Source organism: Pangasianodon hypophthalmus, chromosome 17 (assembly GCF_027358585.1).
Source record: "Pangasianodon hypophthalmus isolate fPanHyp1 chromosome 17, fPanHyp1.pri, whole genome shotgun sequence".
Taxonomy (NCBI): Eukaryota; Metazoa; Chordata; class Actinopteri; order Siluriformes; family Pangasiidae; genus Pangasianodon; species Pangasianodon hypophthalmus.
The window spans coordinates 1,474,647-1,490,903 of record NC_069726.1 but is presented as its reverse complement, the minus strand read 5'-3'; the positions used below and the strand labels follow the sequence as shown (position 1 = coordinate 1,490,903).

General features: G+C 37.0%; 1 protein-coding gene across 1 annotated transcript; it reads right to left on the bottom strand.

The window, feature by feature from the left end:
* Window positions 1-1,423: 1,423 nt before the first annotated feature.
* Window positions 1,424-14,703, bottom strand: tlx3b (T cell leukemia homeobox 3b). Its single transcript, XM_026910298.3, has 3 exons — window positions 14,147-14,703; window positions 10,582-10,822; window positions 1,424-3,796 (listed from the first exon to the last, which is right to left on the bottom strand). The coding sequence occupies exons 1-3, from the start codon at window positions 14,577-14,579 to the stop codon at window positions 3,592-3,594; spliced, it is 879 nt and encodes a 292-aa protein (XP_026766099.3). The 5' UTR covers window positions 14,580-14,703; the 3' UTR covers window positions 1,424-3,591.
* Between the last annotated feature and the right edge of the window lie 1,554 nt (window positions 14,704-16,257).

Genomic DNA, 16,257 nt, shown 5'->3' with positions numbered 1-16,257 from the left:
TAGCTTGCTAGAGAACCTGGCTCCTTGGTTTACACAATTAGCTAGTAAACCTGTTAATCATTTTGATTATATAGTCGTTATAGCTAACCTCCTAGCTACTATGGCTACTTATTTTAATCACACAATAGACCATTATATTTAGCCTAATGTTAGGTAATCTGGCTTAAATTACGTGATATTGGCTTTATAATTAGCTTGCTTGTTTGCAAACTAAGCTAGCTGCTAAGATACTCCGTTATTTTTTGCTCTAACGTGTTTAACAGTAGAGTTACACTCCACTTGTCCCTTATAATACGGGATTGTTTTATATTGGTGAAATAAAAGTGAAATATGGAAGTTTTTCTTTGTTTTAATGAAGGAGATGCCATGTTTAACTTGGCTAAAGAACAGAAGACAGAGTGGAATCACTGAATTCATTTTACTTCAGATTTCCCCTGAGGCGAATATGAGCTGCTGTTGTTGTTTAATAAAAATGTTTTTTTTTTTTGTTAGTTTTTTTTAATGTACTGTTATTTTCAGACATCTGATTGAATAATGATTGTTTTCCCGAATATCATTAACTGAAAGAAGAAAAATTGATACAACATAATCAGGCTAACTGATAACAGGGCCAAGCTTATCAAGCTAAATCTTATATTGTGTTGCTAACAAGTTAGCTATCATCAGGTTAACTATCATATGTGCAAAATTAACTTAATCATGCTAATAATAAGCCTATTTCATCCATTCTCAGATTTTAGACTGATTATTAGATCTATTTTTTTACAATTTACAAATTCTAAATAAATGTTTTTTTTGTTGTTGTTGTTGTTTTTTACTTTAAAAAACAGGTTCAACCTATCCTTTTTCATCTCAGTAATCCACACAATGTCAGATCACCATTCTTCTCTGATTATAGATATTGTTGGAATAATAAACTAATGAATCCATAGAAGCAGGGAAATGGTTTAAAAGGAACAACATTAATTTCTGTAATTGTTTAACGAGGGCAGGGGAAAGTGTCCCTTATTTTCCCCCACACTGAAACTGGAAGGCCTACTAGTACAATAACTGTGTAATGTGTGGTACTGCTAATGAGTCTTAAGGGAGACATCTTGAATATTTATCCTTTTTAAAAGCATGTGGAAGAAGAACAAAAAGACTGAAAACTATCCTGTATATCAGAAGCAACTATTTTTAACCTTGCAACTTATTATTTTAAGTTGCACGCTTCAGCCACTAGGTGGCGCCAGAACACTGCAGCTCACTGGGTCCTACATTTCACTTCCCCTGAATGATGTCATTGTCCCTGTGGGCCTACAGGGGGGCCTGGGGAGGGCAGAGGCCTTCCTGTGTGGATTAGTCAGGTCTCTGAGTGTTTATTAATGGCGGCTGTTAGCTGTTAAACGTCCAGAGAGCTTTATGACAGGACGGTGGACTCACCTATGCAGTATTTTAATGTTGATGTTAATGTTAAATCGTTTTATAATGGACGGCGCTCCATTTGCTCCCACCGTCTCTCTCTCTCTCTCTCTCTCTCTCTCTCTCTCAGGCGGGTCAATTCCTGAGAGTCAGCACTCGGTGGGAAATCGGCGGCCATGTTTACGATCCCACAGGAGCCTGCGTTTATCTCGGCGAGGCCCTAAGTGCTTCAGTGCTGCGGCGTGCATAACGGTGTCCAGTTAAAACGCAACTCTCATCTCACCATCTTAGAGTAGAGAAGTGACGATTTGCAAAAGCAACACAAAAGAAAGTTAGAAGCCAAAAAAAGGAGAGTTTAATTACATTTTCAGCTATTTACATATGAATTACAATACAATGTATAATACACCTCATTTGGATGCATCGAGAGTGTTTTAGAAACATCTTAAACATTTTATTCACCACTGTATATAACTTATCTCTTCATGGCACACCTTCAGCACTGTACAGCCATTTTCTTATAAGAGTCTCACAATTCAGTCGTCATTTCTGAAATAATGCCTTATGATTTAAAAATAAAACAAAAATGAGATGAGCATTGTCACTAACGCACTAAAATCACGATTTTGTCGAGTCAGAACGTTAGACTTTGACCAACTACTCGCAAACTTGATCATATGACATCACCACTTGACTTTTTTTAACTTTATTTCCTAGCACATAATTCTTGTTGGAATCCGAAATATAATAGTTATGCAAGCGTGCTGCACAAACCAGATAACTAGCATAAGGCACCTGAAACTTCAAGCTATATTATTACATGCTGATATTTGTATAAAATATATGAATAATCCTGCTTTGTATTGGCTAATTCTCTATCATTCAGTCTCAAAAAAGTGCCATAGCAGCCAGGATAAGCCTCTCTCAATGCTAACGGTGCCTGTTTAGTACCAGCTATTTGACATTAAGCAGCTAGCCGACTTCACCAGTAAACTATCTAATATTAGTAAACTATCTAACCTTAGAAAAACTGTTATACTGTAGTTAAACCATAAGCCAGGCTGCCTAGCACTAGCTACATGATGTTACATGATATATCTAAAACTAGTAGCCATGTTTGCTAGCAAGAGAGTTAACATTAGGCTCTTATATTGTGTATAAATCAGTAAATGTGTACTTAATGTGTAAAACCAGGAGCCAGATTTGCTAACATGCTAGTAAATATTATGCTAATTAGTATATAATAATAAAATATAGCTACTTGTATACATATAACAACTATTTTGTGTGATTACGACCAGTCTCTGTGATTGTTAGCAAGTTAGCAAACCTCAGGTTATTATACTGTGTAGCCATGTTCACTGACAAATATTAAGTATATTAAGATTTTTTTTTATTAAAGTTTTATAGATTTTTATCTCACTATATTACTTGTGTAATAATTAGGCAATAACATAAAATAAAGCATTCATTCACATAATTGCATCATAATTTTGCGCTCCTTAGTCGGCCAACTGACAGTAAACTAAATAAATGAGATTTTTTTAACTTTATGTAAAATCCAATTCACAATTTAGCTAATTTAGCTAGTTTTGGTGATGTCATATGATTTCAAGATTGTGATTGGTCGATTAAATGTTAACTTCATGTGGCAAAATCGCGGTGCGCTTTCCTCAGCCGTTAGAAACTGAAGACGAAACAGCAGAATAGCCCTTGACCCTTACTAAAATGTAAGCAGTACTGATTTTCTCTCAGGCTTGTGTGTGTGTGTGTGTGTGTGTGTGTGTGTCCTTGTTAGCTTTATGTTCAAATTGCCCATTGTAGGGGCCGTGGGAGGTCATGTTCTGAATAATTTATCCTCGGTTATGTCTCTCAGCGGCGTTCCCTCAGCATGATGAGATGATGGAGAGAGAGAGATGGAAAGAGAGATGGACAGAAAAAAAAACAGACAGAAAGATAGAAAGATGAGTCTCTCACTGCAGCAGCTTTGCGTGTGTTTGTATGTTCGTTTCGGAGCTCATCTTCAGCTCCAGAGATGTCGTATTTTGCTCTGTACAGAAAACGTCCCATCGTTGTTGGAGATGCAGCTGCGTGCTGATTAGAGAGTGAGGCGTGGGGGGGTGATGGGGGTGATTAGGGGTGATTGGGAGGGGGGCGATGGGGTAAGACAGGGTGTTTGTACTGGGGGTCTCACGCCAGCGCGGTGAGCTTGGCGCCCTCCTCGCTGGCCCACGGCTGCAGGTTGTGCAGGGCGAACAGGGACGAGTTGTGCATGCACAGCGGGTCGGCCGGCAGCGGCTCGCTCAGAGACTTGTGGAAGGCGTCGTGCTGAAGCTGCATCATCAGACGGTTGGCCTGCTGTCGCTCGGCCTCGCGCTCCTCCGCCGTCTGCCGTCTGCCAAACGAGAGCACGCAGAGAGACAGCATCAGAGATCTGGACTTCACATTCACAATATCTTCTAAAGGCTGCTTTTACACTGCAGAAAAAGTCTTAGCAAGTGAAACAGTCCTAACAATTTCCAGATTTATCTCTTATTATAAAATTACAATAAACTGAATATAATATTAATATATACCTATTAATAAACACTCTTTTTTTTTTTTACTAATTCCAAGCTTTAAATTGTCTTATTCTATTGCCAGATCATTTGTGCTTCTTTATAGAAATAAATGCTTAAAATTAGCAAAATTATCTGCCACTAGAACAAGACTATTTCAAGGAAATCAAAATGACTAGAAATAGGTTTAATAATCCTATATTTGGTTTGTTGTAATCTTATTTTGTGAAATACTCGATAAATCTGACACTATTCAAGGTTTTCTTTCTTGCTAAGCTGAAATATTTAGACACAAATCAGTTTTAAAGGTGAATTTTCTTTTGTAGCTCGAGATTATGGAACGATCTACATGTTTTTTCTTTCTTTTTAAAAGATCATTCTCCATGCTAGACATTTTAAAATCCAATAAAAATTGTATTTTTATTGTGCCAGACATTTAAGCTCTGTAGGTTCGAGGCTTGTGTTCATTTCTGTGTGGAATTACTGGATTTTTTCAGTTCATACAGCTCGAGTTGTGTTTAAATCTTCTGGATAAATAAAGGTGGATGGATATAATTCTAAAACTTTCAGAGATTTAACACTATTCACATGCACTTACTGTATGTGCACCTGTATAACTCTGTATAATGACATTTTACATAACATAAACATAACTGGAATTATAATCTGTAAAGTACCAGCCTCAAGTTTGGCATTTGTGAGACGCACTGCACCGATTAAACATAAAAGTTATATTTTGTATAAGAGCAGATTGTTTCGAAACTTCCTCGAAGAAGAATGCTGGCTGTCTGATTGTTCTCTCTCTCTCTCTCTTTTTTATTTTAAAGAGGAATTTAGTTCATTGTTTTAGTCAATGTACATTTAGTTTTTGATTGATTGATTGATTGATTGATTGATTGATTGAGACGTCTATAAGGTTTGGAGTGGGAGCGTTAAAAATATTTTTGGAATTTTATTCAAACTTCTATATTTCCATACATTTAATATGTCATATATTAAATGTGCAATAAAGTTACAGATAAGAATTCTACATAATAACACAGTGTGACATGTCGTGAAGAAGATAAACAGATTTTTGTCCTTTTCTAAATTTAAGCTCTAAAACACAAATAAATACTGGGCTGTGTATAAAACATAAATACATACATACATAAATAACTGTCTATAATAGGACATTGAGATTGTATACACACACACACACACACACACACACACACACACACACACACACACACATACTATACATTATATACTCTTACGTGCACACTATAGTACTATACTATGAATAAATACTATATATATATATATATATATATAGTATTTATTCATAGTATAGTACTATAGTGTGCACGTAAGAGTATATAATGTATACATAATGCGTACATTATCATACACTGATAATAGAAAATACAATACATATATAAGTACATAGTACAGAATATAAATGTACATAGACATATATAATTTTAGAATATTAATATCAACTGTATGTCACAGAATCTATAAAATTTTGAATTTGAATAGCATATAATACTTCAGAATCATATTTATGTGTATAATTACATATTTCAGTTACATACATGTGCATATGTACAGTAGAGAACGGAGCTATACGTAAATGCGAGTGTTTCTATAAAATAATATGAAGAGTGTTTTGATGTTTTAAGGGTTTATCATGCCTATATGTAGCCGTAGTGCTTATTTATGTATATAAATATTTATAATCACATAAATTAGAGTTTTCTATAAAATAATAAAATCAGCTGTTATATATAATAAAGTTATATAAATAATATATACATGTTATACATTGACTTCAGTCACATGATGTACAAAATGTAAAAACATTAGGCTAATGCACTCTTACTCTTATTTAAAAAAAACAAAAAACAAAGGCGTTCTTCTGAAGGTTCTTTTGATAGTGAAGGTTTCTACGCTTGCTAAATGGGTTCTTTCTAACAAGGAAACACTGTTTTAGGATCCTACGCAGAACCCCTGAGGCACAACCCAAGAACATGTACACTTAAGGGTTCTAGGTTTGAATTTTTTTTCTGCGTGTGTGCTTTAAGTTTACTCTGCACTAGCTGTGGGAAACCTACTTCTTCTGCTTTGTGTATTTTTTTTTTCTCTTTTTCTCAGCATTAAAGTAATTTTGCTTAAACAGATCCATTTTTCTCCGAAATCACAGACATTTGCTAAATAAATTAAGGAATGCATGCATGGTTAGTGGAAGAGATGAAAATATCGGAAAATAAATCATTTTTAAGAGTTGTGGAGGTGGAACGTTAGCATGTTTTATTGATATTCAGAGGTAATGAAGACAACATGGCTGCAAACGTCCTGGTTTTTCTCTGTGGCTGTTTTATTTACACTCCCGCTGAATTCAGTTAAATCTGCTCTAAAGCTTTCCCTCCTCCAGACCGGGTCCTGCAGCGTGCCGTCAGTGTGGCGTTAGTGTGGCGTTAGTGCTGTGTTAGTGTTGTGTTAGCAGTATAAGCTCTGATTATACAGTCCGGAGTGTAAATCTACCTGTTTTGGTAATTTAATAGCTGCACTTTTGCCCATCACGGTGCAATTCATTTCCCTCCGCCTCTGTACCGAGCAATTATCCCACATCAGCGAGTCAGAGACAAACGTTTCCTCTGATTCGGGATTAGATTTCTGACGTGACAACTAATTAAAATTTACATTACAAGTGAAAGTAATACCTTGTACACACACACACACACACACACACATTACAGAAATCAGAAGATTTACGTATGTAGGAGCCTGTGCTGTCCATTATGGCACTGAATACACACACACACACACACATTACAGAAAAGTCACATGAACTTCATGTGTTAAATTTTACACACATGATTTTTAGATACTTTTCGCACGCATTTTTCGTAAGTAGTGTATGTTTTTTATTTATTCATTCGTTTGTTGTTTATTTGTTTACACCTTTATGCATTCATGTACTTGTTTGTTTGTTTGTTTGTTTGGTTTTTGGTTTTCACTTGTTAGTTTTTAACATGCAGGGTACATTTTTTTTTAAAAATTTCACATGTAAATTGTACTTATTTCTTTATTTTCTTTATATATTTTTTGTTTTATTTTTTCACATGTAGGTCATGAGGTTTTATTTTTCCACATGTGATTTTTATTCATTTTTTGGTCTATTTATTTGTTCGTTTGTTTGTTTTATTTTTTCAGGTTATTTTTTCCCAGGTAGGATATGTGTTTTATTTTCACATATGCTCTTGTTTGTTTGTTTGTTTGTTTATTCCCATGGAGGTCATGTGTTCATTTTTATCACGATTCATTCATTTTCACGTGTGATGTCATATAAGTCACATGATGTCACGTCTTTACTTGAATGCACAAGCGCAGTTTTCAGGGATTACTCTCCTAATCTCACGTGACATGACACAGACATGACATTTACGTGTGTGTTGTAGGTCCTACACGCTTTGTAAGAAGACGCCTGATGTGACGGTTTAGTCCTCAAATGTTCACAGTGTTGCTGTCTCATTGTGGCACTGCGTAAAACGTTCAACATTCCTGCTGCTGATTCTGCAGAATAAAGACTTTAAATGAGCCTCTCGACTTTTCATTTTAATGCTCATGATTAAAGATTACAATAAATGGAAGACGGGTGGAAACAACGGGGCACGCATTAAATATATATACTCTGCAGATTAAGTCGTAAAAAATAACTGCAGCTCGTGAGGAAGTTAGCGTCAGTTAAAGAGTCGCCATGTTGAAGCTCTGCCGAATCCTTCACGCACTCAGCGGCCCGTCCTGTTCAGTGGATTGTGTTTTCCGTCATGTTGTAATTAGCACCTGGTCCAGATGTGGATTTGTGCTGATGTTCTGCCAGACATTTAGCAGCAGCTGACTGCATTTTGTCCTGTTCTAAACACAAACGCAGCTCTGAAGTAACGTCTACTGGAGGAGTAAAAGTCTTCCACATGATACGATATGGTTCTGATGAGATATTTTATCAATACCACTGAATCTGCTATGATACGATACAATTTCAATTCATAAGTCAACGATTTGATATTTGATGATATCACCTAATCTACTGTGATATGATATGATATGATATGATAGGACTTCAATTCATACAGCAACAATTCAATATTTGACAATATCACTGAAGCTGCTAGGATTCGATATGAAACGATATATGATTTGATTCAATACGATACGATATGATACGATTCAATGATATATGATATGATATGATTCAATACGACATGATATAATTCAATTCAGTACGATACGATATGATTCAATTCAAAACGATACAATATGATTTGATTCAATACGATACAATACGATACGATTCAATATAATACCATATGATTCGACTGAATACGACACAATACAATACAACTTTGATCCATAAAGCAGCAATTTGATATTTGACGATACGTCTGAATCTGCTACGATACAATACGATACGATTTAGTCATTTCCGATCGACATTTTGTTCCACTTTGTTCAGAATCTGCGTAAAGCCCAACATTAACTCATGAATGGTGATAACGTAGAGAAGGATTACTTTATACGTATCACAGTTACACACACCAGTTGTATGTCTTTTTTTCAATAATAATCGATTTATGATTGTTGCCTCGGTTCATTTCAATCATCTTTAAATCGATGTATTGATCCGAATCATCTTACTTGCTTTTGCTAATCTGAGCACTGAATCTTTGTGGCTTTGCGTTACCACAGTCTGACCAGTCAGCTGTGTTTCTACAAAATTTCCTACAAACTATCAGCATTTTTTAAAGTCTCTTCTAAACACCTACAGCAGGTTAATGAAATAGTCAGTAAATAATTTAATAATTTCTTCCTAAACTGTTGTGTTGTGTTGTTCTGTAACTGTTGCAACTGTGGCAAATGTCTCGTTTCTTCATAGTAGGTGTAAAAATGTCACAATCAGAATAATATAAAAACAGATTTCTCTTTAGACGTGATCTTATTTACAGCAAAATAAATAAACGGTAAACTGACATGAACACTAGCAGAGAAAAGGCACTTCTCACTGACTACATGTTTCCTTGTTAAGAGTACACCTTTAGTGTGTATCCTTTAGTGTAGCGTAGTGAAGTTTAATGTAGTGTAGCATAGCATAGTGTAGTGTAGCGTAATGTAGTGTAATGTAGCATAGCATAGTGTAATATAGGGTAGCGAAGGGTACCGTACTGTAGCGTAGTGTAGCATACTGTAATGTAGCGCAGTGTAGTGTAATATAGGGTAGTGAGGGGTAGCGTACTGTAGCGTAGTGTAGTGTAGCATAGTGTAGTGTAGCGCAGTGTAGTGTAGTGTGATGTAGCGTAGCATAGTGTAATATAGGGTAGCGTAGTGTGGCATAGTGTAGTGTAGCATAAAGGAGCGTAGAGTAGTGTAATGTAGCATAGTGTAGAGTAATTAAGCGCAGTGTAGTGTAATGTAGAGTAGCGTAGTTTAATGTAGGGTAGCGTAGCATAGTGTAGTATAGCATAGTGTAGTGTAGCACAGCGTAGTTAATGTAGACTAATGTAGTGTAGTGTAGCGCATTGTAGTGTAATGTAGTGTAGTGTAGTGTAGCGTAGCATAGTGTAGTGTAGCGTAGCGTAGTTAATGTAGACTAGTGTAGCGTAGTGTTACTCTAAATATTACTTTAAAGCTAATTAAATGTACTAGAGTGGTCCTTATCCTCCAGTTGTGTAACATAAATCGTATTTAAAGGTTCACTACATTCACACACTGAAGGTAGAAACGGTGAACGCTCGACGCTACAATGTCACCGGAAATGTACAGTATGGTATTTTTTTCCTCAGAGCGCAGTCATGAAGTCTAACAATTACATTTAATAAATCTTTACACACTTATTGTGAAATATATTCATTAACTGTGTGTTTTTGTACATTTTGTACATTTTTTTTTAGACAGAACAGGTAGAAGGATCACTGAGGAGAAAAACAATCAGTGTCCTGAGGCATTATTTTTCTTTCACTCAACAAGCTGCTGCAGGTCACGTGATTATCTTTTTTCATAATTAATAACCTTATTAAAACATCACATGTATACTACATATAGATTTTTTTAATCATTAAATAGCAGTGTAATATGGGATTTAACACTCCTGGTAGAAATGTGCGAACTTCATTGTGGGGACTGCAGATGTTAGCAAATTAGCTGTTAGCTAGCTCTGATGTAAAGCCTGTTTTTGTTTTTTCAGCTGAGATTAATGTTTTTTTAGTACATATTTTTATATACATTTAAACTAAAGATAAACTATAAACTATAAACTTTAAGCGTAAAAAAAAGCTGTAAATGTGTAATGTGTGCTTCTACTTTGTATTTGTTTGTTTGTTTGGGCTTTTTTTTTTTTTTTGTTATCTGAGTGACGTAACCTAAAAATTCCCGCCAAATCCGCATTCTTTAGAACATTTCTGACGACGTTCCATGCGCGCGACGGAAACAGCAGAACTGTGTAAGCATGCGTGGCGAGGCTTCTCGCGCGCGGTTATTTGGAGACTCGGCGGCGCACTTCAAAAGGATAAAAGAGGATTCTAACGTGCTCGCTCGCGCTCCTCTCTCTCTCTCTCTCTCTCTCTCTCTCTCTTTCTCTCACCTCCATTTGGTCCTCCGGTTCTGGAACCACGTTTTGACCTGCGCGTCGGTCATCTTCAGGGTCTTGGCTAGAGCCGCGCGCTCGGCGCTGGCCAGATACTTCTGCCGGTGGAAGCGCTTCTCCAGCTCGCAGATCTGCGCGCGCGAGAACGACGTGCGCGGCTTCTTCCGCTTGGGCGGCGTCCGGTTCTGGTACGGGTGACCGATCCGCCGCGCGACCACCGTGAAGGGCGTCAGGGCCGCTGGAGGACGGGGGAAGGAGAAGTTTATTCCAAACCGGAAGTGCAAATCATCACATGTTCAGTATTACCATAATGGCAAAAAAAAAAAAAAGAAGTGAACTTGGAATAAATATAATAAACAGATAGAGAGTTGTGTGTGCAGAATTGTTATTATTTATACAGTTTTATTTTATTATTTACATGAAATCCTTGCATTATTAAAATTATTATCCGATTAGAAACACAATTTTAAAATAAAAAGGAAGCAGTCTGGACTTTTCCTTCGCTCTGGATTGGCTCCTGTTACAGAAACGTGATGTTGGTGTGTGTGCAGTTTACACGTCGTTTTTCACACACTTTCTTTCTTTCTTTCTTTCTTTATTTATTTTCACATGTAGGTCACGTTACTGTAATTTTCACATATGATCACGCGCACGTGCAGCTTCGGGGCGCATCACCATGCCACGCACCTTCACGTGTTTTTCACGTGTGATCACATGTTACTCACATAATCACATCAATTAAAAAAATAATAATAAATATTATGATCAAAACGTGTGGTTTTTCTACCTTTATTTACAAATAATATCTATATGTATAATATCTTTTACCTGAAAAGGTGTGTGTGTGTGAGTGTGTGTGTGTGTGTGTGTGTGTGGTGTAAAGATGTCCCCAGTTCTGCAATCCTGTATCTTTTGTACCTCCTCCATAATTAACATTCACTTAAAATAAATAAATAAATAAAATAAACAAACCTGCGATTCTTTACGAAACCATATTCCCTGAGATCGATATATTAATCGCTTTGTATCGTATCATCTGTCACTTTTCCTTATAATCCCTCTGAAATCTGTCTCATTATCACTGTTAGATTTATTCTGCAGAAGTGTGTGTGTGTGTGTGTGTGTGTGTGTGTGTGTGTGGGATGATCGTATAGCGCAAATCGTTGTTAATAATTTATTACTCGTTTTCACTCAACTTCTCCCCAGTGCTTTAAGAGAGGAATGTTTGCTGCTGTTTACTGTGAAAGGAAATGAAATATATGCTGATATATAGATATATATATAGATATATATATGTGTGTGTGTGTGTGTGTGTGTGTGTGAAATAAATAAAAATAAATAAATAACATTAATTATGGGATATAATTCTTTTCTTTTTTATAGTCTTATCTTAATTTATAGTCTCATATAAAATGAAGACTGATTTCAGAATAAATGGTAGGCTACACACTGGAAGGTAAATTTTTTGTTTGTTTGTTTGTTTTTGATTTTTTTTTTTTTGTTTGTTTGTTTGTTTTGAATAGAAAATGTGTAAAATTGTTTATTTAGAGATCCAGATTGGTTTTTATGGTGTCTCTGTTTGTCAGATAGCTATAAGTTGCACGTTAAATCAGAGCTACAACTTACATATCATCTCTATCATTTCTAGACACGCAGCCAAAATTTATTCTCCTCCATCTCTCTCTCTCTCTCCATCTCTCTCTCTCTCCATCTCTCTCTCTCTCTCTCTCCATCTCTCTCTCTCTCTCTCTCTCTCCATCTCTCTCTCTCTCCATCTCTCTCTCTCTCTCTCTCTCCATCTCTCTCTCTGTCTCTCCAACCCCTTCTCCATCTCCCTCTCTCTCTCCATCTCTCTCTCTCTCTCTCTCTCTCTCTCCATCTTTCTCTCCATCTCTCTCTCTCTCTCTCTCTCTCTCTCTCTGTTCTTTTAAGTGTGAGAACCTGATTCAGGCCTGTGGGGCGTCCATAAATAACCCTGCTGAAATATTGATACGTCTTTTATAAAGTGCTTGGTCTTTTTTTTTTTTTTTTTTTTTTTTGTTATAAAGAGCGGATTGGAGATGAATGTGTAAGAGACACCGCGGGAGGCCTCGCGCGCGCGTTTAAACCGGAGCTGAACTCTTAAACCTGACAGCGTTTTTTATTTCTTTATCCATTTACCATCTTTTTTTTTTTTTTTTTTTTTTTTTAATCAATCTGCTCGAACCATGGCGCTGTTTGAGCGCAGCGCGCGCGGTATTATCTATTTATGAATTTGTGCTGAATGTGAACCAGCTGCTCTTAATGGACGCTAATAGAGGAGCTTCATGCTGATTGTAAATGTGTTGCTGTTGTTGTTGCTGTTGTTGTTGTTGTTTTGCATAAATTAACGATTCGGTACATCATGAATATTAATACTTCAGATTAAAACCCAAATGGTAATATTCGATATTACCTCGTGATTATTATTGTGAAGACTTCACTCCTATCACTGCAGTGTTTTGTGTAATTTAGTGTATAAGCAAAAAAAAAATAATAATAAAGTGTTGATTTTTAAAAGTCCTGGGGAAAAAAAAGTTAGATTAAAGATTAAACTCCAGAGGAATATATAACACCATTCCCCGCTCGTGCATTAATGAACTGTATATGATGCTGATGTTGTGTATAAAGCGTTATTATGGGACATCAGCTCACAGAAACTCTGTTTGTTTCCCCTTACAGGAGACTCATTTTGTATTTTTCCCTAAAAACTGTGATTCTGATATGAATAGGATACTGTATATTTTATTTATTAATATCTATAAGGTTTATTTATGAGAAATTGACATGCTCTAAATGGACATGATGTCCCATAATTCCTGCATCTTTACACACATGAAGTGATTTAAAATACACGAACTGATCGCCCCAATATCTGATCCGTTTCCCTGCAGACTTCTGCTTCCTCTCATCTGTTTAAAAGAGAGTTAAATATTAAATATCCTGTATTGTGTGATGTAACACTAATCATTAATAAACAACATGAACATAAATACTGAATGTCTGGAGATTTATATATGAGGAGGTTCTGAATTTCTTCTTGAATAACCAAACAGTGTTTATTTTCCAAATTTATGACATTTTTCTTCTGCTGTTAAATATATAAATATATATTATTATATATTATTATATATATATATATAAGTTCGTGCTCTCTTTTTGAATTTGGGATTGGTGGGATTTTTTAAAAGGAAAAAAAAGTGAGCTGAAAGGATAGAAACATTCACACACACACACACACACACACAGAAAATATCGTCCTGCGTTATTTCTTAGACAAAGCCAAACTTGTCAGTGTTGAGTGAGTAATAATTCTGTAACACTTCCACAGCTGAGTTCAGATGGACGCGCATTAGGAGTGATTTTGTCTGTTTTTAGTGACTAATCGCTCTGAGTGTAGATGAGCTCCAGCTGGACCTGTGCGCACTGACGCGTGTTTTACGCACCCGCGCGTTTTTATTAAAATGAGCTGCTGTTCTGTGCTTGTAAATGATGATGATGGTGATGATGATGATGGTGATGATGGTGGTGGTGGTGATGGTACCTGCAAAGCGGTCTTTGGCGAAGCGCTGGCTGCTCTCCATCCAGGGGAAGCCGATGCCGCTGAGCGCGGGGACGGTGGGGGGCACGGCGGCGGTGAGCGGTCTGTGCGCCGGGACTCTGATCACACCGCCGGGCGCCAGAGCGAAGTTCGGCCCGTACGCACCGGATTCATCATACGGAGCCGCCAGACCGTGAAAAGCGCCCGAGAGCGCAGGGTAGGGACTCGGGCTGGCCGCTCGGTGACCGTGCGCGCTGTCCGGACTGTTCTGTGTCGAGTTCTGTTGTTGTTGTTGCTGTTGTTGTTGCTGTTGTTGTCGTTTTTGGCTCTCCGGCTCTCCGCCGCTGAGGATCTGATCGATGCCGAAGCTGATGGGTTCGTGTGGGCCAGGCTGAGGTGTCTGACCCGTGGGGCTGGAGCTTGACGCTCGGTCCATCCTCTCCTTCCACAAACCTGACCGAACACCCTTCAGGAGACTTATATTCCACTTTCAGAGGACTAACGCTACTGAGTGTTAAATTCCTGTTAACTTTTTTTTCTTTTTTTTTTTTGGATGCAGCGGATTCCGGGGATGCGCCAGCGCCGACCCGAGCATGGAAAGTTTTTTTGGCAGAAGGACTTGGACCGGTTTCACACACAGTCCCAGGTTTGTCTCCTGCTCTCTAGCTCCTCCCACTTCATTTCTGATTGGTCACGTTTGTCTTCCTCTGTTCTGATTGGTGGAGGCTTTATGACATCACTCCCTGATTGGTCCGGAGTGGAATTTCTCCTTTTTCTCCCTTTTCAACATCAACACGTTGTTCTCATGGAGCTGTTCATCTGTCGGACATTTTAAAGCGCTTTTAAACTGATGACTGCTTTTTATTTCAGTTACACTTTATTGCTTCATGTTTCTAAAATACCAGACTAACTTGCAGAAATGTGTGATAGACTTGTGTGTCGTGTGTGCAATATGATGCGTGTGTGTGTGTGTGTGTGTGTGTGTAAAACGAAAGAACAAAACGCACTGGTGTTCTCCCACCATTTAGGGTTAATCAGATGAGCTCGAGATGTCTCTCACGAACTAATCTGATGGTTTTGGTGTGTGTGTGTGTGTGTGTGTGTGTGTGTGTGTGAGCTGCATCGATCGGTCGGATGAGAAACTCGAGCTGGTGTGTATTAAAAGCGGCGTCATTAGAAAACCATCCGGACTTGACATCGCCTCCAGCAGCGCGGGGGAGCCTGGGCTTTTCCTCCATCACCACTCACTGCATGGAGAGAAAAACACAATCATGCTTTATTTACTGATCCTGCTGTCCATTATACTTTAATAATGTACCTCTAATTAATAACTCTGATACTGATGTAATAATAATAATAATAATAATACAGTTAACAGTAACATGCCTACATAAGATAATAAACTATTTTATACCTGCTATAAATATAACATTTAGAATACACACTAAATAACACAAGATACATAAGACAATAAAAGCATTTTTTTTAAATGTAAATATTTTATTAGGAATTAGCATTAGTTAATTAGTAGCTGTGGTTAGTAACTCAGTAAATAGTACATAAAACCTGTATTTTATTTATTTTTATATTTAGAATGCTAGATATTTTTGTACACTAACTGTATTTTTGAATCATTTTTGAATAGGATTTGTTTTGCATTTGGAAGTAAAAATTAGACTCCTATAGTGCAGAGCAAAAAAAAAATTTAATTAAAGAAAAGTATATGCAAAATAAAATAATATATGCAAAACTATTTTTATACGGTTTAAAATATCAACTATAACTTGTCCGTTTTGAAAAAGTAGATCTAAATCAGCTTCCTTTCCTAACAGGAAGTGAGATTTGAGCATTTCTTTTACAGGATTTTCAGGATTTTCAGGAGATCTACACACAGGATGCTGAACTTTGATTAAACAGTGATTTTAACACGGCTCTTAATTGAAACAATTAGTGAGACACAGAAACTTGTCATGTCCAATTAAGGCGCAGGTTTAGGGTGTGTGTGTGTGTGTGTGTGTGTGTGTGTGTGTGGCCGCTGGGACACTCGATCTGCTGCCAGAGTGCTTGGGTGTAAAAGCGGCGCTTAAAGCAGATTAAGTTCGGGCTCTTTTCAG